The sequence below is a fragment of the Pogoniulus pusillus genome, chromosome 5, assembly GCF_015220805.1.
Source record: "Pogoniulus pusillus isolate bPogPus1 chromosome 5, bPogPus1.pri, whole genome shotgun sequence".
Classification (NCBI taxonomy): domain Eukaryota; kingdom Metazoa; phylum Chordata; class Aves; order Piciformes; family Lybiidae; genus Pogoniulus; species Pogoniulus pusillus.
This window is the reverse complement of record NC_087268.1, coordinates 22,922,624-22,948,929: the sequence shown is the minus strand read 5'-3', so window position 1 is coordinate 22,948,929 and position 26,306 is coordinate 22,922,624. Positions and strand designations below refer to the sequence as shown.

The 26,306-nt window shown below is 43.2% G+C and overlaps 1 protein-coding gene and 1 long non-coding RNA gene across 3 annotated transcripts in view; both read right to left on the bottom strand.

Annotated features, from left to right (window-relative positions):
- OCA2 (OCA2 melanosomal transmembrane protein) overlaps positions 1–26,306 on the bottom strand; it is a 245,780-nt gene that overhangs the window by 186,682 nt on the left and 32,792 nt on the right. Inside the window, exon 2 of the mRNA XM_064143512.1 lies at positions 25,542–25,828. Coding sequence (XP_063999582.1) covers positions 25,542–25,807 — 266 coding nt within the window. The 5' untranslated portion in view covers positions 25,808–25,828. The remainder of the gene's footprint in view (positions 1–25,541; positions 25,829–26,306) is intronic.
- On the bottom strand, positions 1,820–24,736 carry LOC135175419 (uncharacterized). 2 transcript variants are annotated; one of them, XR_010302352.1, is made up of 3 exons: positions 24,700–24,736; positions 14,694–14,725; positions 1,820–2,723 (listed from the first exon to the last, which is right to left on the bottom strand). It is a non-coding gene; the product is annotated as an uncharacterized LOC135175419 (long non-coding RNA). The 2 variants fall into 2 exon arrangements; XR_010302353.1 differs by lacking the exon at positions 1,820–2,723 and adding an exon at positions 6,063–6,255.

Sequence of the window (26,306 nt, the reverse complement as noted above, 5' to 3'; positions counted from 1 at the left end):
GATGAGTGGGTATGAGATTTAACAAGGCCAAGTGCAGAACCCTGCACTTTGGCATCGAGTCAGTCATCAGCAAGTTTGCAGATGACACTAAGCTGGGGGCAGAAGGGCTCTGCAGCGGGACCTTGACCGCCTGTACAGATGGGCAGAGGCCAATGGGATGGGGTTCAATAGCTCAAAGTGCAGGGTGCTGCACTTTGGCCACAACAACCCCATGCAGAGATACAGGCTGGGGTCGGAGTGGCTGGAGAGCAGCCAGACAGAGAGGGATCTGGGGGTACTGATTGATACCCGCCTGAACATGAGCCAGCAGTGTGCCCAGGTGGCCAAGAGAGCCAGTGGCATCCTGGCCTGGAGAAGAGGAGGCTCAGGGGTGACCTTATTGCTGTCTACAACTACCTGAAGGGTGGTTGTGGCCAGGAGGAGGTTGCTCTCTTCTCTCAGGTGGCCAGCTCCAGAACAAGAGGACACAGCCTCAGGCTGCGCCAGGGGAAATTTCGGCTCGAGGTGAGGAGAAAGTTCTTCACTGAGAGAGTCATTGGGCACTGGAATGGGCTGCCTGGGGAGGTGGTGGAGTCGTCGTCCCTGGGGCAGTTCAAGGCAAGGTTGGATGTGGCACTTGGTGCCATGGTCTAGCCTTGGGCACTGTGGTAAAGGGTTGGACTTGATGATCTGTGAGGTCTCTTCCAACCTTGGTGATACTGTGATACTGTGAACAACCCCAAGCAGCACTACAGGCTGGGGACAGAGTGGCTGGAGAGCAGCCAGGAGGAAAGGGACCTGGGGGTACTGATAGATAGTAGGCTGAAGATGAGCCAGCAGTGTGCCCAGGTGGCCAAGAGAGCCAATGGCATCCTGGCCTGTATCAGGAACAGTGTGGCCAGTAGGACAAGGGAGGTTATTCTTCCCCTGTACTCAACACTGGTCAGGCCACACCTTGAGTGCTGTGTCCAGTTCTGGGCTCCTCAATTCAAGAAAGATGTTGAGGTGCTGGAACATGTCCAGAGAAAGGCAACAAAGCTGGTGAAGGGCCTGGAACACAAATCCTATCAGGAGAGGCTGAGGGAGCTGGGGTTGTTTAGCCTGGAGAAGAGGAGGCTCAGGGGGACCTCATTGCTGTCTACAACTACCTGAAGGGACATTGTAGCCAGGTGGGGGTTGGCCTCTTCTCCCAGGCAACCAGCAATAGAACAAGGGGACACAGTCTCAAGTTGTGCTGAGGGAAGTATAGGCTGGATGTTAGGAGGAAGTTCTTGCCAGAGAGAGTGATTTCCCATTGGAATGGGCTGCCCAGGGAGGTGGTGGAGGCACCATCTCTGGAGGTGTTCAAGAGAAGACTGGCTGAGGCATTTAGTGCCATGGTCTAGTTGATTGGACAGGGCTGGGTGCTAGGTTGGACTGGATCATCTTGGAAGTCTCTTTCAACCTGGTTGATTCTATATGTTGAAGTAAAAGTATTAATAAAATAATGGATATTTTTTCACTAGAAGATACATCCTTCCATTATGGTTTTTTTTTTTAATGTTTGTTTGGGGGTTTATTTTATTTTACTTACTTTTATTTATAATGGTATCATGAAGAATTCATTTTCAGGTTTCAGCTGAACATAAGACTTTGAGGTTATTCATATAACTCTTGCAATCCAAAAATCCAGTCTAGGATAATTACAGTCACTGGCAAGAGAGACACCTTCAAATAACTTTTATCCCCATCTCTCTTGTTGATTATACAAGGAACCTGGAGACTTTATTTTGAGATAACAGAAAAGCTTCTTCATTAAATAATGTATAAGTCCCACACAAACAGTGTCTATATTACAGTGTACCAAAAAAGTACTTTTATAATGTACTTTTTATTTGCTCTTATATGAAATCTCTTTTCTGTGTAGAAGAGTTTTCACAGGTTATTCAGTGTTGATTAGAAGTACAAAGAACTATCCACAAGTCCTTCCAAACATATTTCCTTCAGAACTTCCTAAAAAGTAGTTTCCAACACAAAGTAAATCCACATCACTGATCATTAAATTTCACCTGGAGTTATATCAGAGCCTACATTTTCAAAGTACTGGAAATCCCAGAGGAACAAATTAAGGAACTCGAAAATAATAAAAAGGTAGCTGATAATAACACAATATTTACTTTTATGTTTGGAGAATATTCAGTGGAACCACTCAAAAGAATAAAGGCAGTTTTATCTCACCAAGTTGCTACTCTTCCCTGTAATAGCCCTTCTCTAAGATCACTGTAACATATTAACATATGCAGCTCACAAGCCTCAGGAAACTCATTCCACAGTGACATGTTCTGTTTTGTTACCAGACATATTTGTACTTCTTGAAAGGCTTCAGATATCTACAGATACCTGAAGTCTACAACGTCAGACCAAAACCTATCTAATTTATATTGATGAACAGCTTTAAAATTCAGGTTTCTGATTCAATGTCAGTGAGAGAATTTTGAAACAAGTCCCGAGTCCATAAACACATTCAACTGAGATTCTAAAGGTTAAAAATAGGGAAAAAAAATCCAAACACAAACCAAGAATATAAATAATGCATTCCAAAGAGACTCTGAGAATTTCCTTGTCTCATGTATACTAGAATGCAGATTATATTCCCCAAGTAAGATAACTCTTCACAAAACCAAAGAATAATGATGTCATTTCAGCTTCCCTTCCTCTTGATTTAAACTGTACTCTTTCTTCAGGTGAGAAGATACTCTTGTGCACTGAAAAGTAAAAGTGAACAAACAAACAACAAAACACAGTCATGCTCCTCAGAGTTCAGAAAAAAATTCCTTTTCCTACATGCAGATGGCTTGTTCAGGTAGCACAGTTTAACTATACATCATATTTCTTGTCAGCAATGATACATATCTTCCCTCCCAGTAACACAGCTGCTGGTCTCTTTGCTCTCAGGTACTGCATTCCCTTTCTCCCTTTACAGAGTGACACTTAGGTTACTCCATAGCCTTAGAGGTAATTTCCTTCCATATTGCTCCTGAAACAACATATACTTGAGAAGAAATGTCACAATATTTGCTATATGCTTTACAAATTACCCAGGGCACAGATGAGAAAAAGAAGGGGAAAAATAAAAGATAGGATTCTACTCAATAGCCACATCAGCAGTAAGTCTCCACATACACATAGAAATTTCTGGCCATCCAGACCTGAGGTTACACAACCAACACCTCATTTTGTGCTCCCAAACAAAAAGAGAAGCATCAATGCTGCCAACTTTAAAAAAACCTCACCAAGAGATCACTGCAGAAAAGGAGAACCCCATGCTGACATGTCTGCCCATTGTCATCAACTTCTTGCTTTCTTCTGCAGCCTATTAAGGCAGACGGCTCCAAGCTACTGTTCAAAGATACAGATGAAAAACAAAACAAAACAAAAAAAAGGAAGAAAAAAACCCCAGCAAGTCTTTAAACATAAACTCCATTAAAGAAGCAAGGCATACATCTGTCTCCAAAAGAAGAACTGAGGGAAAGGATATGTTACTGGTTCCAGCCTGGTAGAGATGCTGTGGAGAACAGCTAATTGAAAGTTCAAGACAGAAGAACTTTTATAAGTCTTTGCTTTCTTCAGGCAGATATAACATCTGAATAATCTGCTAATTTTAAATTTAATCAGAACTACTTAGCATTTTGAAAGCATGGAGGGTGAAGGCTTTTCATTAAAATAAACAAACAATAAATAGGCACACCTAGTCCTTCACTGGGTGTTGGACTAGATAGTGACACAGCTATTGCTTATAAACAGAAACAGATCAAGTTTAGTGCTCTTGAATGAGTAGCATCTCCAAATAACAGAAACCTGAAACACACATCAGATGCCTGAATGTAGGATAACAATACTAACAAAACACAACCTCCAACATGCATCATTTAAATAAAGGAACTCCAGGACTGTTACCAGCATAGCCAGCCATGACAATAACAAATGTCCCCTTAATGCAGTCTGCAAAAATAAATTATCCATAGAGTGCAACACATAGAAAAGCTGACAATATGGAAATTCAAAGGAAAATGTTAAGTGGATTTTGGGAACCTAAGGGAGTAGTGAACGGGACATTTAGCTGGCTTCATGTCTATGCAGAAACCACAGGAAGAGATAAGTGATAGGATCTCTTGTTGCACCTTGAAACTGTGTGAGAAAGGATGGGTGTGGATGTTGTGGAGGGCCCATAGGACCAAAATAGGCTTATACATGTTTACCTATCAGACACAAAGGGCCTGGTGCCATAAAGTCTGGCCTGCCCAGGACCCAGGTTGTGTAACGCAGTTGTGTAAGCCCATGTGCCTAGCTTATGGCCTACTGGGTGCAGTGCCTGTGCTCTTCCCATATTTGGGGGAGCCAGGCCTATGGACACTGCCTAATATGGTAAGGTTTGGCTAATTGCCATCCTGATTGGCTAGTCTTGTGTCCAAGGGGCAATTAATCTCAGCCCACATTGATAAAGGGATATACACAGGTGAACAGCATGCTTTTTTTTCACTGCTTTGGATCCCTGCTCTTTGCCCTGCTCTCTCTGCTGTGCCCAGTCGTGCTGCTATTGCACACTGCCTTATTGCTTGCCTGGTAAACTCCACTGCCATGAGTTACCAGGAGCAGACCCTGGATGCCTGCACATGATCGGCCTGTGTGGCCAGAGTGACATCATGCTGAGACTGCACAACATCTGCCTTCACCTGCCTAGAATTCCTGGACACATACACAGATTGTCCAGAAGAAGCCAGGAGAAGAAGTCAGAGATCATCTGCATCCTTTCCCCAGGAGCCAGGAAGATTCATGCCTCAAAATCCAACAAGGCAGAATCCCCTGAAAGTGTTTGGGTACTGTCTAGACTGTAGCTAGCCCCCACAAGGGTAATAATCTCAAGTAAATGCTTTAATGCCTTTTTGTAATTCTCTACTGCCTTCTGCCATAGAGCAGAAAGAGCCTTAGCCCATTTAGTGGGCAAGTGGCATATTGACCACAGGGATTCTCTCTTGTTTGTTGTTTGAATGTTTGCTAGATAATCATAGTCAGTTTGGTGTTATTCCTAGAATGTCTTCCATAAGCATGTTAATGAACAAATATTAACATTAAAATTCAGTCGTTGGGGGTGACAAGAGTACAGAATATTAAAATTAATAAATTATATATTGTTATAAAATATCATCACACATCAATTAATTTCCCCTCTGCAACAGTGGAAATAATGAAGCAAATGGGCAAGTATTCAGGGAAAAAAAAGGTCTAATAGAATGAGGATGTAAATGGTGGGTTTGAGGATTGGTAGGCTGTGGGAAAGTGAAGTAACCCATGTACAAACCTTTCAAATAGTGAAGGATTCTGCAATGCAGGGCAACTTGGCCCACCTGCAGCAGTGGTCACCACTCCACAATAGGTCTATCATCTTGTATGTAGGCTCCCTGCGTTGAGACCAGTGGGCTATGGAATCAACATACTTCAAGATAAGAGCAGGCATAGCAACAGTAGATAGTCTAGATGGTAAAGCAATAAAAAAAGTAATAGAAAGGAAAAGAAAAGGAATAAAAACCCAAACCCAAAAATGCCCAGAACCAGAGATTGTTCTTAAAACTAATACAGAGGTAGTTATTCTGAACCTCGAGAATCAACAGAGAATCATGGTTGCTTCTCTACACAGAACTAACAGCTACAAAGCTTAAATAACGGAATCACATTTGAGCCATGGCACTTAAGTTACAATAGGTAGAAGTGGTTACTAAAGGAAAAGAAAAAATATTTCTAAGGAACAGTATTCCATAGCACATTGTTACAGGGAAAGAAGTGGTTTTGTACAGTTTTAAAGTTATGCAGTGTGAGAGGTAATCAGAACAGTTGAAGAACTACTGCTACAGGATTTATCTCCTCCAGAAGCATTAGGAAAATGTGTAGACTGGAGAGCAAAAAAATGTCATGACACATGGCAGAACTAAAAGAGCAGATTTTAACTTAAGACAAGAGAATGCAGACATATTGCCCTTTAAAAAGGTTTAGAAAGGAAGGACAGACTCCATCAGCATTTTTTCTTCATTGCAAGAGGTACAATTGGATTTTCAGCTCTGGTGTGTTATTATTGTTTACATAGTCATTTATTTTGGTCGAACACTGTAACCTTAGAAGGTATGCTCCTCCTTGCAACTTTCCTGTTGATGAAGACTAAATGAGATGTAGACCATGACACCTTGAAGACCTCATCCCTGGAGGGATACATGTGCAGCACAGGCAGGTTCCTGGTGATTAATTCTGTATACATTAAATAAATTCTGTTACATATATGGAAGCTGATATGTGAGATCATCAAAATCAAGTATTGATGATCCCACAGCATTGCATGCATGATCTAAATCTCCCTAGATTCCTATAGTATTTAACTAATATGAAGAATCAGAATTCTCTTTTCTTCATCCTGTGTGAACCTAAAATGTTTGTTGAACTGACATATCAAGAAAATTAAATGTTCAGTCCTACTTTAAGCTATATTTTTTTTTTCCATCTAAAGAGAAGCACAACAGGTTTAATGAGATCAGTGGTGTTCTTTCAACTTTTGTTGACAGATGTGCAAATTCAAAACTCTGATTAGTATGATACCCATGCATACAAATCCTTATGACAATCTATTAGTCTTTTCTGTTAATCACAGCCTGTCTTCTGTCAAAAATCAGCTAGTTGGAATGGTTTTGGCCCTATGATCCTCTTTAATACTGTCATACAGCTATGAACATGTTTGTAATGGGTATTTTTTGCCTTTTTTACTTGTGATTTTAAATTTGGTTTTTTGCATGCTGATGTTCAAAATTTTTACTCTGAAACATCACTATTCTTTACAGTTCTGCCTTATTTAGTGGCAACTACAATATGCCAAGTAGACAAGAGCAAAAGCCGATGTTCAAAATGCACAAATACCATTGCCCCTCTTGTTGCCACCTCTGGAAAGCACTGGGGGGAACAATGTACGGCACAGAGCGGGTTGGCAAAGAAACCACGTGCTGCCAATGGGTGCAACAAAAATTTGTACTTCTAAAACTTTACAACACAGCTCTGGTGTTTTAGATTACACAATTGAAGACATATCAGAGAAAACTGAAGTACATGCCTTGTTACTCTCCATTCTGGGTTTACTCTTGCTTTTGTCAGACAGATTCACTAAATTCAGGTTCATGTTTCACTGTAAGAGGTTTACATGATGAACCAGCTGTCAAGATACTCATAAAGAGGATTGCAGCTCACATGTCACTGATGTGGCTGAAGAGGTAGAATTGCTCCTATCACTCCTGGAATGATTAGCAACAAAATAAAATTTCAAGCTGTTTTTACTTTATTTTCTCAGCAGGAGAGAAAACAAACTACTTAAGAGCACGAGAGTATGTGGAAAACTCACAGCAAAATATTTACCTATGCTATTCAAGGAAGAATTGTATTAATACACAATTAGACTTCTTGCAATAAATTCATCATTAGCATAGCACTTTCTCCTCAAACAGCAAGTGCAACACAGCTCAATCTAACTGCCATCATGGCCATCTGAGAAAAATATTTTTATATTCCACCATGGCCAGAGCTTCACTTTGGACAAGGAAGTCACAGTATCACAGTATCATCAGGGTTGGAAGAGACCTCACAAATCATCAAGTCCACAGAGCTCAAGGCTAGACCATGGCACCAAGTGTCACGTCCAACCTTGCCTTGAACAGCCCCAGGGATGGCGACTCCACCACCTCCCCGGGCAGCCCATTCCAGTGTCCAATGACTCTCTCAGTAAAGAACTTTCTCCTCCTTACAGAAACTCTATTCAGGCATACCAGGGCATGAGTGGCAGATGTCCTGTTTACTGACTGGCACAGAAAAGAGAGTAGCTCAGAACGTGCAGAAAGTGAGAGCAACATCTTCAGCTTTTCAAAGTTGCTTCCGAACGAAACCAACTCAGTACTGAGTCAGTATTTTCTGCTGCACTTAGTACTGAGTTGCTGTAATTACCAATCTGTTTTTCTGTTGCACCCTGCCCTAAAGGGATCATACACAATTGTGCAAAGGAAAACATATACACACACATCCCCCAGAACAAAACTTCGTTGCTTCTGAACCTGTCCGGGTCTGACAGACCTGGCTCCAGCTCATTGTGCTGTGTTTGACTCATCTCCAATCTGCTGTAGAGAAAGTCCTGCACGGTCTCTGCCTTTTGCTGGTCCATTAGCACAATTATTGCAGGTTGCCCCTGAAGCCCCGTTAGTACCTATCAAGCGGAGAATTGCTTGCTTGGTCACTGTCTGTAAGCATTTTGGTGACTCATTTATCAGCTTTTGCTGTATTTCAGAGAGTAAATCACTTGAGCTCCTTATGAAGAGCAGGTTTTAAAAAGCCATACCATTTCCCAGACTACAAACCATGACCCTTTTTTTTCTAAATGCACTGGCTAATTTCTTCCATCTGCATTATCTATTTTTCCATCAGCTCCATTCAATTTAACATGAACTTCTGTTCTTAAATGTATGACCGCCACTACCCTGAATTTTTTTGCAGTAGCTGAGCAATGATTTCCAGTGCTTCTAACACAAGAGGACAAAACACTCTGATGATAATTAATTCTAATGGGAGAGACATTGAAAGTGTTGGACAGACTAAAACACATCTATATCACTGTTGTGGAGGAGTTTGTCTGGGTTTTGGGGGAATGAAATATGAGGTCGAGTTTTTAAAGGGTTTAAAAATTATTTAATGTTATATACACCAGGAATCCCCCTTCCCCAAACTTATTTACAACTACCCCACACAAGTTCTTTGTATGCGGTTGCGAGATTATATTACAGAATGTCTATGTACAGCAAATTGGGAATTTAGCAAAGGTTTGAAAGGATTTAGGAAGAGAGTCTGTGGCATGAAAGTGCCACTGGTAGGCTATTGAGAGATTATTCTGGCTTAGATCAAGTTTTCAGTTACTCACTGGCCAGAGTCAGTTTTGAAGGTCTCAAATATCGTGGATTGGAACAATTCAGGGGTTATTGGGACGTGCTGTTTGAGCTTCCACGGGTACGGGCCAAGCTGGGTGTTGGGGTCTGGAGGCTGGCGAAATGCGGATCGGGGCACTGACGAGTCAACTCTATAGCTTCTGTGCATCAGTGTGATTTGATTAGGGTAATGCAGTGTCTTATATAGTGCTCAGAGGAGGTGTTCCCAGCCAGACTGGGCTGGCACAAGTGGACAAGACAGATTGGCTCAAAGTTATGTGTAAGGCACAGATAGGTTATTTCTTATCAAAACAACCTGTGGTTCCACCCCAGGGGGCTGGCAGGGTCAGCCCCCAGCAGGTGTGCATGGGCAGCTCACAGTGCCTTCCAGCTCAAGGACCTTTTCCCATCACAAGGTCTCACGTTTAAAGCTCATGCCCCGCTGCGGGAGAAATTCTCCCACAGCTGGGACGGCGGCTGGCCAGGAGTGCCTTAGTCAGTTCCCTGGGCTGGTGCCGTGGGCTGTAGTCATGCAGCGGCAGTGGTCCCCAAAAGCGGCTAGTAGCAGATGGGTGGTCGGGCGGAGCAAGGTTTTGACCCCGCGATTGATGGTCCTTGCACCACAATTCTGTTCCAATGAGGGCTTGGCAACAGGCCAAAACATACTAAATAAGGTGAAGTTCGAGGGTCTGGTACCCCCAAATATGGAGAGGCCTAGGGTGGGTTCCCCACCCCTAGGTGCGTAGGCTTAACAGTCATTTTGAGGCCTGTGCAGCCCTCCACCACAATCACCAAGCAAAAATTTGTTCTAGAACATCTTCTATGAGTAAACTATGATTTTTTGTAAATGAGAAAAGAAAGAAAGGAAGGGAAGGTTTTATTCTGTAAATCTTACAGGGTGGCATTGTTTTATTTTTTTGAGGGCCCATGGCCTTCCATGTTTTTATCTTGTTAGCATGTCTCATTTTTGTTTGGAAGGTCAAGTTATAAGTACTCACAAGGTGTTCAGGGTAAGGAAGAAATACCTTTGATTGTCAGTCTCAAACCTTGAAGCAAGGCAATTTCATACTTTTTTTGTGAATTGTAGTGACAGAGTTACAATTTCTGATCATAACTGATGACAGATTGAATCAGTTCCTGGCTTATAACCATGACATTAACTTGCTTTAATTTAATTCACCCCATGTTCCATGCCATCGTTCAGCTTTACCCAAAGTCTCCCTGTAGCCACATGGAAGCATTCCCATTCACTCCACTCACTACTCCTGCAGTCTGTGCATTTTATTAGTATTTGTCCTTCCAGGTGCTTCTCCTTCCACCTGGGTCTCAATGATCTCTTTCCTCAGCAGCTGTTCTCCAATAGCCTGGGCAGAAGCTGTGGCAACATTTTTGAGTACTCAATATGAGCTAAACTACACAAGGTATCACCTGACTACCATGACTTCTAGGAAAGATAGCAGCCTGCAAATCCTCCCTATCCTCTTCCTTCATGCCTTTATATTTTCAACATAACAATAGAATCAGAAATATTAGAGGCTTTTTCCAGCTAAAATAACATCAGGTCCAACTGTCAACACCACCATGGCCATTAAACCATACCCCAAAGTGCTATCTCTACACATTTTTGGAACCAGGAACGGTGACTCTACTAACCTCCTTCAGCAGCTTGTTCCAATGCCTGACCACTCCTTCAGTATAGACACTTTCCCTAATAGTCAATCTAAACCTCACCTGATACAACTGTTTATTACTTGATAGAGAGAAGAAACCAACAATCACCTCACTGCTACCTCTTTTCAGGTAGCTGTAGAGCACAATGAGGTCTCACCTCATTATTCTCCAAACTCAACAATCCCAGTTCCCTCAGCCACTCCTCACAAGGCTCGTTCTCTAGACCCTTCACCAGCTTTGCTCCTCTTCTGTGGACTCACTCCAGCAACTCAATGTCCTTCTAATAGTGAGCGGCCCAAAATGGAACACAGCATTCAATGCATGGCCTCTTCATCAGTGCCAAGTACATGTCTACTGGCCCCAGTGATACAGGTTAGGATGCCATTGGCCTTCTTGGCCATCTGAGTAATACACTGTTGGGTCACATTCATCCAGCCTTCAACCAACACCCCCAGGTCCTTTTCTGAAGAGCACCTTTCAGCTACACTGCCCCAGGCCTGTAGCATTGCATTGAGTTGTTGTGACCCAAGTACAGGACTCATCACTTGACCTCATTAAACCTCTGTATTTGGTTTGGCTGAGCTAGAGTTAATTCTCCCCAAATCATCATTCTAGTGCTGTAGCTGGGTATTGATAACACAACAGTGTTTGGGCTACTGCTGAAGTGAGCATGAGGGCTATACTTTTCCAGTGTTTCCCCATCCCAAGAGTATGCTGAGAGATGAGCAAGATTCTGGAAGAGGACACATCTGGGCCAGCTGACCCACGCTGACCAAAAGAGTATCTCAGGTTGTATGGCATCATCTCATAAATAGAAGCTAAGTGAAAGAAAGAAGTGGGGGGCCATTCCATGATGGCATCTGTCCCCCAGAGCAACTCATATGTTTATTGAAGCCCTGCTTTCCAGGAGTGACCTAACAATCTGCATGATAGGAAGTAGAGAATAACATCTTTGTTCGCTTTTGCTTCTGTGTGAGGCCTTTTCTTTGCATTATTAAATTGCTTCTATCTTACTATGGGCCTTTTATTATAAGGGCCCCCTGTCCCTCTAAGAAGAGCAGTGATAGAGTGACTTTGGTGGGTGTTTGGCCTCCAGTCAGGGCCAAACCATCACAACTTTGTCTTCCTACTTTGATCCAGATCAACATCCCCACCCAATTTGGTGTCATCAGCAAACTTACTGAGGATGCACTCAATCCCCTCATCCAGATCTTTGACAAAGATATTAAACAAGACTGGCCCCAAAACTGATCCCTAGGAAAGACAATAATCACTGGAAGAAGCACAAAGAGAAGATAAGCAGTGCTGAGTATCAAAAAAAATTTACTTAGAAAATACAGTATCCAAGTTACAGTTTCTGTTTCATTTTCCTTTCTTTCCACTTGTAAATTTAAAAGGAGAACAAAAAAAAGAATGCTTTATAGTGTGGTGGCCCATACACTACTCAAAATTTGGGAGGTATGTGTTTCTGATCCCTCAGAGCAGAGATTGTACATCCACTTCCTACAGAATATTTACAGTAAGAGATCTCCACAGGCACTACTTCTTTATTATTAGACATGAAACCAAGCTGCCCTTGTCCTGTGCTCTCTCCATCTATGCTCTACAAAGTACATGACTTCCTGCCCTACCTCAGACTCCCTGATCTAAGTGGTCCAAACTTACTGTCAAACATCAAATTCCTTTCTCAACTGTGTTTGGCTTCGCTTTCAGGTTTTGTCTCACTGTCCTTCAATTGCATGGCCTGGGCCCACAGGAGAAGTTGCCATTTTGTCACACAGACCATTTCCTGCCCAGTCACAATGTCACAGTGGCTGCCTATCCGCATATGCCCCGATACATGTACGTGTAAGGGCTGTGGATCATTTGTGCTTTATTTTCCTTCTCCCCAGTCACTGTCAGCACTGTCATTTGTTCTTTGACACATAAACCTCTTGTATACCCACATGGCAGAAAAGCAGGGACAAAGTTTTACTGCCTGCTAGTGCAAAGTTATGATTTCCACAAAATGCTTAGTATTTCAGAGCTACCATGTACACATAGGTGTGTCAGCCAAGAACAAAGCACACAGGACAGTTTTGCAGAGACAAAGCTTCATTAGGGGATACCAAGCAACTAACTTATGTGCTGAGTTATTTTTGTTGGAGAGATCTTCCTGATATCAAATCCAGCATGGATAGCTACTCGACACAGCAGCTATTTAAGCCTCCTGCCCAGCTGTGACTGCCCTTGTATAACATATTTCTTATCAAAGTCTGGCTACTGGCATTAGAAATATTCCCCCATTTAAACAGAGGCTTACACAAGAAAACAGCTGTCTGATCCTAAAGAGGATTGAAGCTTGTGTGTTACTGGCATCTTTCCACAGCTGGCCTAAGAGGTCTGATGAAGATGAACCCCATGTAACCATATTATTAACCATTAGGAAGAGAGCAGCTGCTTGCAAAATTCAGTTTTCTGCAATGCTACAGAGACTTAATTGAAACATTTGATCTTTGGAGGCTGGTACACTGCAAATCTTTAACTGAAAGCTGAGTTCAGTTCTTAGCCTGACAGCTGAAAAAAGTATGAAGCAGTTAATTAGTATACCCTAATTCTTTCAACTCAGCACTTAGAAACAAAAATTAATAGCAGTTCATTTTTCATTTACCAAAATGTCCTGTCAGAGTCAAAACTCATTTAAGTAGCTACATGCAAGTGTTACGCTCTAGTCTGTCAGCAAAAGAATAGAAATTGTAGTACACAACCTATCCAAGATATTGTTAATTACAAGAAATAAGCACTGAAATTACACACAACAAGGAAGAAATTAAATAACTCTGAGCAAAGGGAGTTCTACTATGAGCAAAGTCTGTTTTCATGTGTTTCATTAATAGAAAAGACTAAGTTAAAAATCAGTCTTCTGCTGAGCAACTTCTACTCAAATGAAGTCAAGCTCTCTGTTTGAGCCATGCCATTACAGCACGTTCCTGTCTTCCTTCCATTACTATTCCAAGATGCCTTTTTTGCGGGAAATGGAGAACAAGATGTTAGAAGGGGGCAGCAGAACTTTCCATTTACTTAGTTGCCTATTGTATATAACATCTTTCTGATACACTTTTTACCATTCAAGATAAAGACTTGTTAGAGCAGCTTACTGAGTTTTTCATGTTTTGAATGGTGTTCTGTCACATAGAAAAAGCAACAGCAGGGAGCTGTAATGTGAGCTGAGTCTTGGCAACCACCACAAAGCTACTGTTCGTTCAAAACAGGCTGTCTTGCAGCTGTATGCCTCCTTGTTAGCAGAAAAAAAGCATTTTCATGGCCAAATTGACCAATTAAATCAATTAATAAAGTCAGGACTTTAAAGCTTCCTTAATAGTATTTGTTCACTGCTGTGTCATAGTATTTAAATAGTCTCTCAGGGAATAAAAATGGAGAAACGTTCACTGCAGGTATGAAATGGCAAGAGCCAAGAGTCACCACTCAGCAAGCAAAATCACCAGAATCCACACAAGAATGATGAATGTGGTGGTTTGCTGTGAAGTCATCTATCTGCCCTGGACTCTTCTCTAATGCTTGTGTGACTGACATGAAAAATTAGAATGGTTTTTACACAAACATGCAATTATGATGTGAAAATGACCACTTTCCCTGTTTGACTGCTGAACAGGAGATGATCCCATTTTATTCTAATAGTCAAAGATCAAAATTAATCTTAGTACACAGAGAAAATGTAGCTTGAATGTTTTTGAGGGTTCCCCCCCCTCAGTCTCCTTCCTCAGTCTGAAGAAGCTTTTAAATTGTCACATAAATTTTATTTACTTAGACAGTAAGCATGTCTTCTTGACATAATTCTGAGCCTCATAAATGTCCTTTAAAAGTAGCAATACATCAACATAATTAAAAATCAAAATTGAGATTTATGATCCCTCACTGCTAAAGTCAGAACTCAACTTTCATATTGACTTTTTGCTATACAATAGCTCATCACCTCTCAGCATCTCCAACTAACAGAAAATACAATAGCAATCTTTTCTTTGTATTGCTGCAAAATGAGAATTCAATAGACATTTTTAACTCACTGACCTTCTCACTGCAAATTGATCTCCATCCTGATCCTGGGGCCACATATTCAGAGTAAAGGAAGAGTTTGATTTAGTTGTTTTTACTTTTTCTTACATAAATTAACATTACATAAGTGAAACTGAGGGACAGGAGAAACATTGAGAGAAAGTTTTGTTTGATCACAGAATCACAGAGTTTATCTGGTTGGAAGAGACCTTGAAGCTCATCCAGCCCAATCTCCAAGCCAACATTGAAGGGCTGACACTAAAACACGTCCTTAAGCAATAGGTTTTCAGGCAGCTTGAACTCCTTCAGAGATAGTGACTCCACCATTGCCCTGGTCACACCATTCCAAGGTTTGAGAAAGCTTTCATTGAATAAATATTTCCTAACATCTAGCCTGAACCTCCCCTGGCATGGCTTGTAACCATTTCCTCTAGTCCTGCCTTTTGACACCGAGAAGAAGAGGATGGCCACTTCTTTGCTTCAACCTCCCTTCTGGTAGTTGCAGAGAGCAATAAGGTCTCCTCTAAGCCTCCTCCTCTTCAGAGTGAACAACTCCAGCTCCCTCAGACACTCATTATAGCCCGTGTTCTCCAGGCCCTCACCAGCCTCATTGCCCTTCTCTGGACATGCTCCAGCACCTCAATGTCTCTTTTGTAGTGAGGGGCCCAGAACTGAACACAATATTCCAGCTGTGGGTTCACCAGTGCTGAGTACAGGGGGATGATCACCTCCCTATTTTTCCTAGCCACAGTATTTCTAATACAAGCCAAGATGCCATTAACTTTCTTGGCCACCTGGGCACATATTCAGTCAACTATCAATCAGGACCCCAAGATCCCTCTCCAAATTGCAGGTTTCCAACCCTACATGCCCAGATGTGTAACTTACAATGGGGTTGTTGTGATCCAAGTGCAGGACCTGGCACCAACCTTGTTAAGCTTCACACAGCCTTGGCTCATTGGGCTAACCTGTTCTGATACTGCTGCAAAGCTTTCCTCTGCTTGTTGGGGAGGGGAAATTAATTAATGCGAGATGATATTTTCCAAAATTAATATTATTAATTTTGCTATTCAGAACTCTGCCATCCCTGACCACTAATTTTAATAATCTCAGTTCTGACACAGTTATGGAAACATTCTATGGATAATATCTACACCTAATATAATCACCAAAACATATAAACATTAATTGAACTGGAAGAGACTATTCCCACGGTCAAATGCTGCTTGCTGTCAAATACACCATTCACCCGATAGATGGGCCCAGGCCCAAGGTCTTTCTGTTCCATGGCAGAAGGCAGCAGAGAATTACAAAGAGCCATTAAAGCATTTGCTCACAGATTATTATTATTATTACCCTCACAGGGGCTAGCCACAGTCCAGACAGTGCCCAAATGCTTCCAGGGGATTCTGTCCTGTTGGACATTGAGACTTGAATCTTCCCAGCTTCTGGGAACAGGATGACCTTGTTCTCCTGGCTTCTTCTGGATGATCTGTGCATAAGTCCAGGAATTCTAGGCAGGACCATCAGGTGCAGAAGGCAGATGTGGTGCAGTCTCAGCACGATGTCACACTGACCACACAGGCCGATTGCATGCAGGCATCCAGGGTCTGATCCTGGTAACTCATGGCAGTGGAGTTTACCAGGCAAGCAATAAGGCAGTGTGCAATGGCAGCAGGGCTGAGCACAGCAACGAGCAGGGAAGCAAAAGCAGGTTGTTCACCTGCATATCTCCTTTTATCAATGTGGGCTGAGATTAGTTGCCCTTTGGACACAAGAATAGCCAATCAGGGTGGCAGTTAGCCAAACCTTACTGTATCAGGCAAAGCCACAGGCTCACTTTCACACAAATGTGGGAAAAGCACAGGCCTTGCTCTAGGCAGGCACAAGCCAAGTGTGTGTACCTTGCACCACAGGACCCTGGGCAGGCCAGACTCAGTGGCTCCAGATATTGTGTCCGCTTCCTGCACTTGCCTCTCTGGTGGAGCAGAAAAGCATGCCTAGGCAAGGCAGGACATGTATAAGCCTATTTTGGGCCTATCAGGCCTACCACAACACTACTTTGGCAGATGGACACATGACTGTCTTGGTGTCATCTACAAACTTACTGGGGTACACTCAATCCCCTCATCCACATCATTGACAAAGATATTAAAGAGGACAGGCCCCAGTACTGAACCCTGAGGGACATCACTAGCAACTTGGTGGCAACCAGATTTGACTCCATTCATCACTGTTCTTTGGGCCTGGCCACACAGTACAGAGTGCACTCATCCAAGCCTTGTGCCATGAGTTTCTGAAGGGTGCAATGAAACAAATTCCAGCAGAATCAAAAAATAATATTCTTTTTTGTTATCCCACAAATTAATTTTCTTAATCATAGAATCAACCAGGTTGGAAGAGACCTCCAAGATCATCCAGTCCAACCTAGCACCCAGCCATATCCAATCAACTAGACCATGGCACTAAGTGCCTCATCCAGGCTTTTCTTGAACACCTTGACATCAAGTTGAGTCATTATGGGAGAGACTTAAGGCGAAGGCCAACAAGGCTGATATCCTGGTTGGAGTCTGTTACAGACCACCCAACCAGGAAGAAGAGGTTGATTTATTACTCTTTAAGCAACTGGAGGCTGCCTCAAGATCACCTGCCCTTGTTCTGGTGGGCGACTTTAACCTACCAGACATCTGCTGGGACTTAAACACTGCAGAGAAGAAGCAGTCTAGAAGGTTTCTGCAATGTGTGGAAGACAACTTCCTATCCCAGCTGTTACGTGAGCCTACCAGAGGGGCAGCCCTGCTTGACCTGCTGCTCACAAATGAGAGGGGCTGGTAGAGGATGTGGTGGTTGGAGGCTGCCTGGGGTCCAGTGACCATGAAATTATAGAGTTTTCAATACATGGAGAAACCAGGAGGGGCATCAACAGAACCTCCACGCTGGACTTCTGAAGGGCAGACATCAGCCTATTTAAGGAACTAACTCAGAAAGTTCCTTGGGAAAAAGCCCTTAGAAACAAAAAAGTCCAGAAAGGTTGGACCTACTTCAAGAAAGAACTCCTGCAGGCACAGGAGCAGGCAGTGCCACTGAGCCAGAAGGTGAGCCGACGAGGGAGGCAGCCAGACTGGATGGGCAGGGAGCTGCTGAAGGAATTAAAGATTAAAAAGAGAGTATATCACCTTTGGAAGAGAGGGGAGGTGTCCCAGGAGAAGTTCAAGGAAGTTGCTAGGTCTTGTAGAGGAAAAATTAGAGAGACAAAAGCCCACTTGGAGCTCAGGCTGGCCACGGCTGCCAAGGAAAATAAAAAGTGTTTCTTTAAATATATGAATGGCAAGAGAAGGGCCAAGGACAACCTCCAGGCCTTACTAGATAGAGAGGGGAACATAGTGACAAAGGATGAGGAAAAGTCAGAGGTACTTAACACCTTCTTTGCCTCAATCTTCACTATTGGGACAGGTTGTCACCAGGACAGCTGGACTCCTGAAGTGGTGGATGGAGTCAGGGACCAGTATAGTCCCCCTCTAATCCATGAGGAAGCAGTAAGGGACCTGCTGCATCATTTGGATCCTCACAAGTCCATGGGACAGGATGGGATCCACCCTAGGGTGCTGAGAGAGCTGGCAGCTGAGCTGGCCAAGCCACTCCCCATCATTTATCAGCAATCCTGGCTCACTGGAGAGGTGCCTGAAGACTGGAAGTTGGCCAATGTGATACCCATCCACAAAAAGGGCCGTAAGGAGGAGCCAGAAAACTACAGACCTGTCAGCCTGACCTCAGTGCCAGGCAAGGTCATGGAACAGGTCATCTTGGGTGCCATCACAAAGCACCTACAGGATAGCCAAGGGATCAGGCCCAGCCAGCACGGGTTTAGGAAGGGCAGGTCCTCTCTCACCAACCTGATCTCCTTTTATGATCAGGTTACCTGCCTGGTGAATGTGGGGCAGGCTGTGGATGTAGTCTACTTGGACTTCAGCAAAGCCTTTGACACTGTCTGCCACACAAAGCTCCTAGCCAAGCTGGCAGCTCATGGTTTGGACAGATTCACTCTGTGCTGGATCAAGAATTGGCTGGATGGCAGAGCTCAGAGAGTGGTGGTGAATGGTGCCACATCCAGTTGGCAGCTGTCACTAGTGGTGTTCCCCAAGGATCAGTGCTGGGCCCAGTCCTGTTCAATATCTTTATTGATGACCTGGGTGAGAGGATTGAGTCCAGCATCAGTAAGTTTGCAGATGACACCAAGCTAGGAGCAGGTGTTGATCTGTTGGAGGGTAGGAGAGCCCTGCAGAGGGACCTGGCTAGGCTGGATAGGTGGGCAGAGGCCAATGGGATGAGATTTAACAAGGACAAGCGCAGGGTTCTGCACTTTGGCCACAACAACCCCAAGCAGTGCTATAGGCTGAGGACTGAGTGGCTGGAGAGCAGCCAGGAGGAAAGGGACCTGGGAGTACTGATAGATAGTAAGCTGAAGATGAGCCAGCAGTGTGCCCAGGTGGCCAAGAGAGCCAATGGCATCCTGGCCTGCATCAGGAACAGTGTGGCCAGTAGGACAAGGGAGGTTATTCTTCTCCTGTACTCAGCACTGGTCAGGCCACACCTTGAGTGCTGTGTCCAGTTCTGGGCCCCTCAATTCAAGAGAGATGTTGAGGTGCTGGAACATGTCCAGAGAAGGGCAACAAAGCTGGTGAGGGGCCTGGAACACAAACCCTATGAGGAGAGGCTGAGGGAGCTGGGCCTGTTTAGCCTGGAGAAGAGGATGCTCAGGGGTGACCTTATTACTGTCTACAACTACCTGAAGGGGCATTGTAGCCAGGTGGGGGGTGGCCTCTTCTCCCAGGCAATCAGCAATAGAACAAGGGGACACAGTCTCAAGCTGTGCCAGGGAAAGTATAGGCTGGATATTAGGAAGAAGTTCTTCACAGAGAGAGTGAATTGCCATTGGAATGGGCTGCCCAGGGAGGTGGTGGAGGCACTGTCCCTGGAGGTCTTCAAGAAAAGCCTGGCTGAGGCACTTAGTGCCATGGTCTAGTTGATTGGATAGGGCTGGGTGCTAGGTTGGACTGGATGATCTCAGAGCTCTCTTCCAACCTGGTTGATTCTATGATACTACCTCCAGGGATGGTGCCTCCATCACCTCCCTGGGCAGCCCATTCCAATGCCAATCACTCTTTCTGGGAAGAACTTCCTCCTAACATCCAGCCTATACTTCCCCCAGCACAATTTGAGACTGTGTCCCCTTGTTTTGTTGCTGGTTGCCTGGGAGAAGAGGCCAGCCCACACCTGGCTACAGTCTCCCTTCAGGTAGTTGTAGACAGCAATGAGGTCACCCCTGAAATGAGGGTAATGAGGAACAAAGGTTACCAAAGGAAAAAAAAAAGCTTCCAAGGACTATCATGTTAAATTGACAGCAAATTCCAAAGCCAAATTCATCCAAATATAACTTCAACTCACACTAGAGCTTGATTTCATTATCTTGCTTTTATGGTCTAAATTCTATTGATAAGTTCATGACATAAGAATTCAGAACGCCAATCTTTTTCATTCCTTAAGAAGATAATGTTGATATCTGACCATCTAAAGGGAATACAACCAGCAATTACAGTGAAGAAAGGGACCAAAAGGCAATATGATGCCAGTGACACAGGGTCTAGTTATTCTAGTACTCCCATTTTCACCACTTCTGTATTCCAATAAATTCCCACAGACACCCACATCCCCTTTTTTTTTCCAGAGACATAGTTTTAAATAGCAACACAAAGTAATAGGCTCCATGGGATCAAGAATTACTATTCATCTCATTTTTATAGATGGACTTCAAGGCTTACTACCTGCTAAACCAAAACCAGCTGACTTCATCCCTTTCGATGTATCACAAAGGAAGGTTTCAAGTTTGGTTCATATAAGGCCATATCATTAGACTTTTTCCATGGATGAGACCAAGGCATCAGGTGACCTGTTTTGTGGCCACATCCCATATGCTCACAGGTATGACATAAGGAAGCAACCTGTGCTTTTGGCGATGTCAGGGCTCACTTGACGAGCACTGCCCATGCTGCCACAGAACAACATGACATCATCTTACAAGGTAAGTATCTCTGGAAGGTGGCTTGGACTAATGTCTATCCACTGCAAAAGCCACTTTCATGCAACCACAATGAAGAAGAGGCTGGTCAATCCACCATTTAAAGGCTGAAGAGAATGAGAGAAGTACAGTATCAAAATCCAGACTTACTACTGTTTTGCAGTCCTTTAAAACCAACCAATGTTTCTAACAGACCAAACTATATCACACTTCAATGTAAACATAAATCTAGGCCAGGTGCATTCCCACTGGGTTCCACTGGAACTCATTCATAGTTAGCTTCAGAGCGGCATGCCTGCCTTTCCTGCAGCAAACACAACTGAAAGTAGTATGCTGCTCACAAGAAGGTGGAGAGGGGTGCTCTAGAAAGACAAAGTCATTGGAATGACCATTGTAGATGGTCCAGATCTCACAGAAATCCCAGGGAGCCTATAGTAGTACAGTAAAAGATAGAGTCAGAAGGTACTCTTCTTCAATATAAGAGAAAGCATTTTTCCAGTCTAAGATAATACACACAGAAACACAAAACACCTACAGGATTGTGCTGCAATGAGACAGAAATAATCAGTCCAGAATACGGTGGACAACAATGTCTCTGGGAGATGGGTCTTGTTTGACTCATGAGCACTTTCTTGAAGTTAATTAAACAACCAAGATAAATCCTCTGGGCTATTAAATGGATTCTTTGGAAAGTCTTGTCTCAGCATACATTTGAACAATTTAGAGAACCTGGGAAACTTATCCCTGAAAGATAATTCAGCAATTTAAGTTAAGTAGATGCGTTAAAACAAACCATGCAGACGTGACAATTTAGTGAACCTCTTTATGTTAAAAAAAAAAAGGAGACCAAGACCCTTTTTTTGTAATCATTAGGTCCTTTGCTTGCAAAGAAAACTACAATTTACATAAAAAGCTAATTCTCATTCTAATGAAACTAATCAAACAACCTGCAAGTCTGTAAAGGTTTATCGATGTTTTTATCTGCATTCTGTTCAGTAGTCCCAATGACATAAGGGTAATTGCTTACACTAGAGGGGTCACACAGAACATATCAGTAGTTTAGTTGCATCTAGTGTACACTGGCTAAAATACATGCCAGAAACAGATAAGAGTCCCCATTCTGGGGCAGGGGGGAAGGAAATCAATATTGGAGAATGAGAGGTAAAGGTCAACAAGGATAAATTTCAAGAGATCCTTTCCTGAGTCCTAATACACTGATACAGAAGATTATATATACATTTGTCTCTAAAGGAGCATGGAGATAGGAATAGATCTACAAATGAAGAACTAAGTTGTATGTAGTGACTGCAGTTTCTTCAACATGAATACAGTCTTACAAAATGACCTGGATCTACTGCTTGCCCTTGCAGGAAGGTAGGTGACAGATGAAAAATACTAAATCACAAGGGAACCTGTGATCATGATTTCCAAACAGTGGTCCATAGGTTCACAGTAAATAGCATATCACTGGTACACAAATTCATAGCACCCACGTGAAAATAAGAAGAAGGTTAACCAGGAGGGTGACAGCTGGTTCATAAGACTACAATCATGCATTTTGTTCATGTACCAGGTTAATTATGAGGACAGTAAACAGCACTGATAATCAAACCTGTAGCAAGACATGCTTGTGTATTCACAAAGCAAAACTCTGTCTTCAGACATACCCAGTCCTTTCCTTCCCCTGCCTTCCTCCCATCCTTATAAATACACTGCATTTATTGTACTCTTTCAAAACAAGGCTTTAAGTTGTCACTGCCACATGCTAAACTGATGAATTTTTACAAGATTTGATTCTGTTGGTAAAACTCTTAATCAACAAAACAAATCCTCAAAACCTCCAGATTTTTTTTTTTTTAATATTTATATGGCTTTTGCTGTCAAACTGTCAGTTGCAGTATTTTTTTAATGTTTGCAAAGCATAACTATAATAATTTCCAGTTCTTGCTCTGACAGAAATGCTTTCAGATGCACATAAAACCTTGACTTGGTTTGCTGTAGGACACACACTGTAGGCAAGTCAGAGGCACAGCAAAGCTCATCCAGCTATCATGCTGTACCCTTGCCCAGATCAGGGAACTTGCCAAAATGACCCAAACCTGCTTTCCTTTCATTATAAGCAGATTTCCTTCTAACTGAGCTGCAGAGGCACCAGATAGTCTCTAGCCCTGCTGAGCAATGCAAGGGTATGACCACCATATCCAGAATTGTGGAACCCCAGGACTGCACCTCCCACCTGACTTGAACCACTGTGGAGAACCATACGGAGAGGAGGGAAGAAAGGAGAGAAAAAAATAAAAAGAAAATCCCACTCTTTAGATGAAAACTGTCTGACTACAGGTAAGATCCAAGGCTCTGATCTGCATTACACTTCTGGTTCACTTTAATTGCATAATGAAATAAACTGTACTTTAATTGTAATTAGTTTTGGTTTATTGTTTTTGGGGTTTTTTTTCAATCTAGTTTAAGCATTAAACTGCACAGAAATTTACCCTGCTTTCTTCTCCTGAATTGTAGCATTGCAAAAAGTATGTTCTGGAAATTGTGCTGGTACTCCACAACCACAGTGTAAGTTCAATTCAGGCAACCCCCAAACAGCCCTTCAAGGCCTGTGCTTTTCAGGAGGTCAGATTAGGTACAGCACTGCTCTTGCTTTAGGCTCTGTCAAGTCACCACTACAAATCCTCAAAACTACCCAAAAAAACAGATGAGAGTCCACCCTTGCTGTCATCCATGCACTTTCATTGCTGCTGGTGCAAGCCTTGCTCCATTCCACTGCCAAAGAGGCTTAGCAAAATGAATGTATGTCACCTGGCCTGCTAGACTCAGGGTCCAACTGCCTAAAAAGGGCAAAAGAATTCTAGCCCATGATTTGGCAGCCCTCATCAACAGGGCTTTAAACTAGGTTTGAGGGGGAAAGGGGTTGAAACCAGGTGCTCCAAAGAGGAAGATGAAGGTGGTAAGCCAGAGTCAGGAGTGAAATCAGCAGCCCAGCTGAAGTGCATGTACACTAATGAACACAGTATGGACAACAAGCAGGGTGACCTGGAAGCCTTGGTGAACAGGAAGACTGTAATATAGCTGCCATCACAGAAACATGGTGGGATGAATTGTATGACTGGAGCACTGCAATGGAAAGACAGAGGCTTTTCAGGAAAGACAGGAGAAGTCTACTTCACTCACAGGCTTGCTGAGATGTATAAAAACAAAACCATAAACATAGATAACACAGTGTGGCTCTCTGTTGCAGCTGATGCCTGTACTTGTCTCCCTACCCTGCTTTCTGTCTAACTAATCCTTCTGCTTTCTAAACTCCCAGCCAATCCATAAGGCAAATTCTGGGATAAGGTAGAAGAGTGGATGGGAGCCCCTCCTGGGGCCTCTGGTTTCTGGGAGGGGTGTTGTGTTTCTGTATTACCTTTACCTTGTCTATTTCTGTCTATAGCTGTACATATTATAAATATCTGACTGCATATTGTGCAAAGCTGTAAATATAAAGCTTTGTTCCTTAACTTCCAGTTTGGCTGAATCTAGTCTGGGTGATTTCATAAGAAGGGAGGGGGCAGGTTAACACACAAACCATCACAAATGGGTTGCTCAGGGAGGTGGTGGAGTCACTGTCCTTGTAGGTATTTAAAAGGAGACTGGATGAGGCACTTAGTGCCATGGTTTAGTTAATTAGAAGGTGTGAAGGTGTCAGGGGATAGGTTGGACTCAATGACCTTGAAGGATCTTTCCAACCTGGTCAACTTTGTTATTCTGTGAAAGAAGCAGCTAAACATAGAGGAGCTCAGCCTAAGTAAAAAGGCCCAGCCAGCACCCATAGGCAACATTAGAGTGACCATCAAGCCTCTTCCTGCCTAACCAGGAGGCAGAGAAGGGCCACCAGGCCCTCTGGCCTTTGTCCCCTCCCCATTCACCCAGTGTGCACCATGGGGGACTCACCAGCGATGACAAAAGGAGGATCCATCTGCCCAGCTGGTCACAGCTTAGGGCTTCTGTCTTTCCTGGGGCAGATTAAATAGGGGAGTGAACAGGGAGGGCAAAGTGATCACACCTGGGGTGGGAGGAGACTCCAACAGAACCCAGGTGCTCTGAGTTTGAGGGGAAAAGAGTGGGGTAAGTAGTCCTGCTCTGGCAGGGGGGTTGGACTGGATGATCTTTCAAGGACACTTCCCGCCCCTAAAATTCTGTGATTCTGTGACAGGTTTAGAAAGCCACCTGCAGTATTTTGTGGTCTGTAAAATGTCTCTGAATGCTACTAAATAGAATTGTTGCTGCTGTATATGTCACAACAGGAAAAGCTGGCATGCCAAATTGCCTTTCTTGATGTAGGAGAGTGTACACAAGGAGCACATGCTCCTTGTGCAGTTCATATGTGGTGTGGTAACTGTCACAGCTGCATTGTTAAGGCCATTTTAATGTGCACAGTCTTAGCCATAGTGATTCCATTTATGGCCTTAAGATGATTTTTTTTTCTGAAAGAGACGTGGGACATGAAAACTGCTTTACCTGCGTGTTTTATGACACCTAGCAGGGAAGAAAACCCACACATGTGATCTTGGAAACACAATAAAATTCGTCTGTGGATGCTATTAAAACAGAGTTTAGTTCAAAAATCTGGTGATCCATGGCAATTAAGACTGCTCTGATATCCCACTAAGCTTCCTGTTCTCTGTGTGGTTGGGAGAAACTATTCACTTAATGAACATACATACCTGCTCTGCAAGGAAATAAATGTTCATTTTGATTAGGAGAAAAATTATTCTGTTTGCCCTTATTCTTACCTTCCCTGCATGGGAACAGGTGTAAAATCCTTCCCCAGAGTAATGCAGATGTCCTCTTCTATTGCTGATTTTTCACAGAGGGTCTGTGGTTCTCCAAGACTTGCTACCATGCCGCGATACTCTTTCAACAGTTGCAGCTCGTTGCAACTTCTGGTCACCGGTTTGGCTGCCAGCTTTGCAGATAGATTGGGTTGGTGCAAAGAGGTTTGATTCAGCTCCATCTCTTGTCTAGAAACTGTACTGTCATCTCTGTTATCCAAGTACATCTGTCCCTGGGGGCTGTCCACCTAAAGAACATGAAAATAAGTACATTAAGACTAAATCAAATTGATTCAGTGTTTATTTAAGCACGTTAAAAATGCCAAGCAGAAGACTTTTCACGCACCTATGGAGATTTCTCTGGGTTTATTTCCACCAGGAATAATTCTGACATTTTAACCATCTTTGAAACTCAAAATTCGGCATTAGAAAAAGCATTGAAATACATAAAGAGAAAAGTCTTTCACTTTTTTCATGTCTACCAGGATTTTCTTGAACAAATTTCCCAGCAACTTGCAGTGCCCTAGCCCAGAGTGAGCCAAAATTATCTCTGCATCCGAGCCATTGGTGCAGAACATCTTCTCAGCTTACAACAGCACAGTTTCACAGGACAGCACGACTTTTTGCTGGTGGCTGCAGTGGCAGCAGCCCCATCAAAGCCAACATTCTCTCCTCCCATCACTTGGGCTCAGTGAGAAAGCCCTGCCACACTGAAGCTGTGCCACA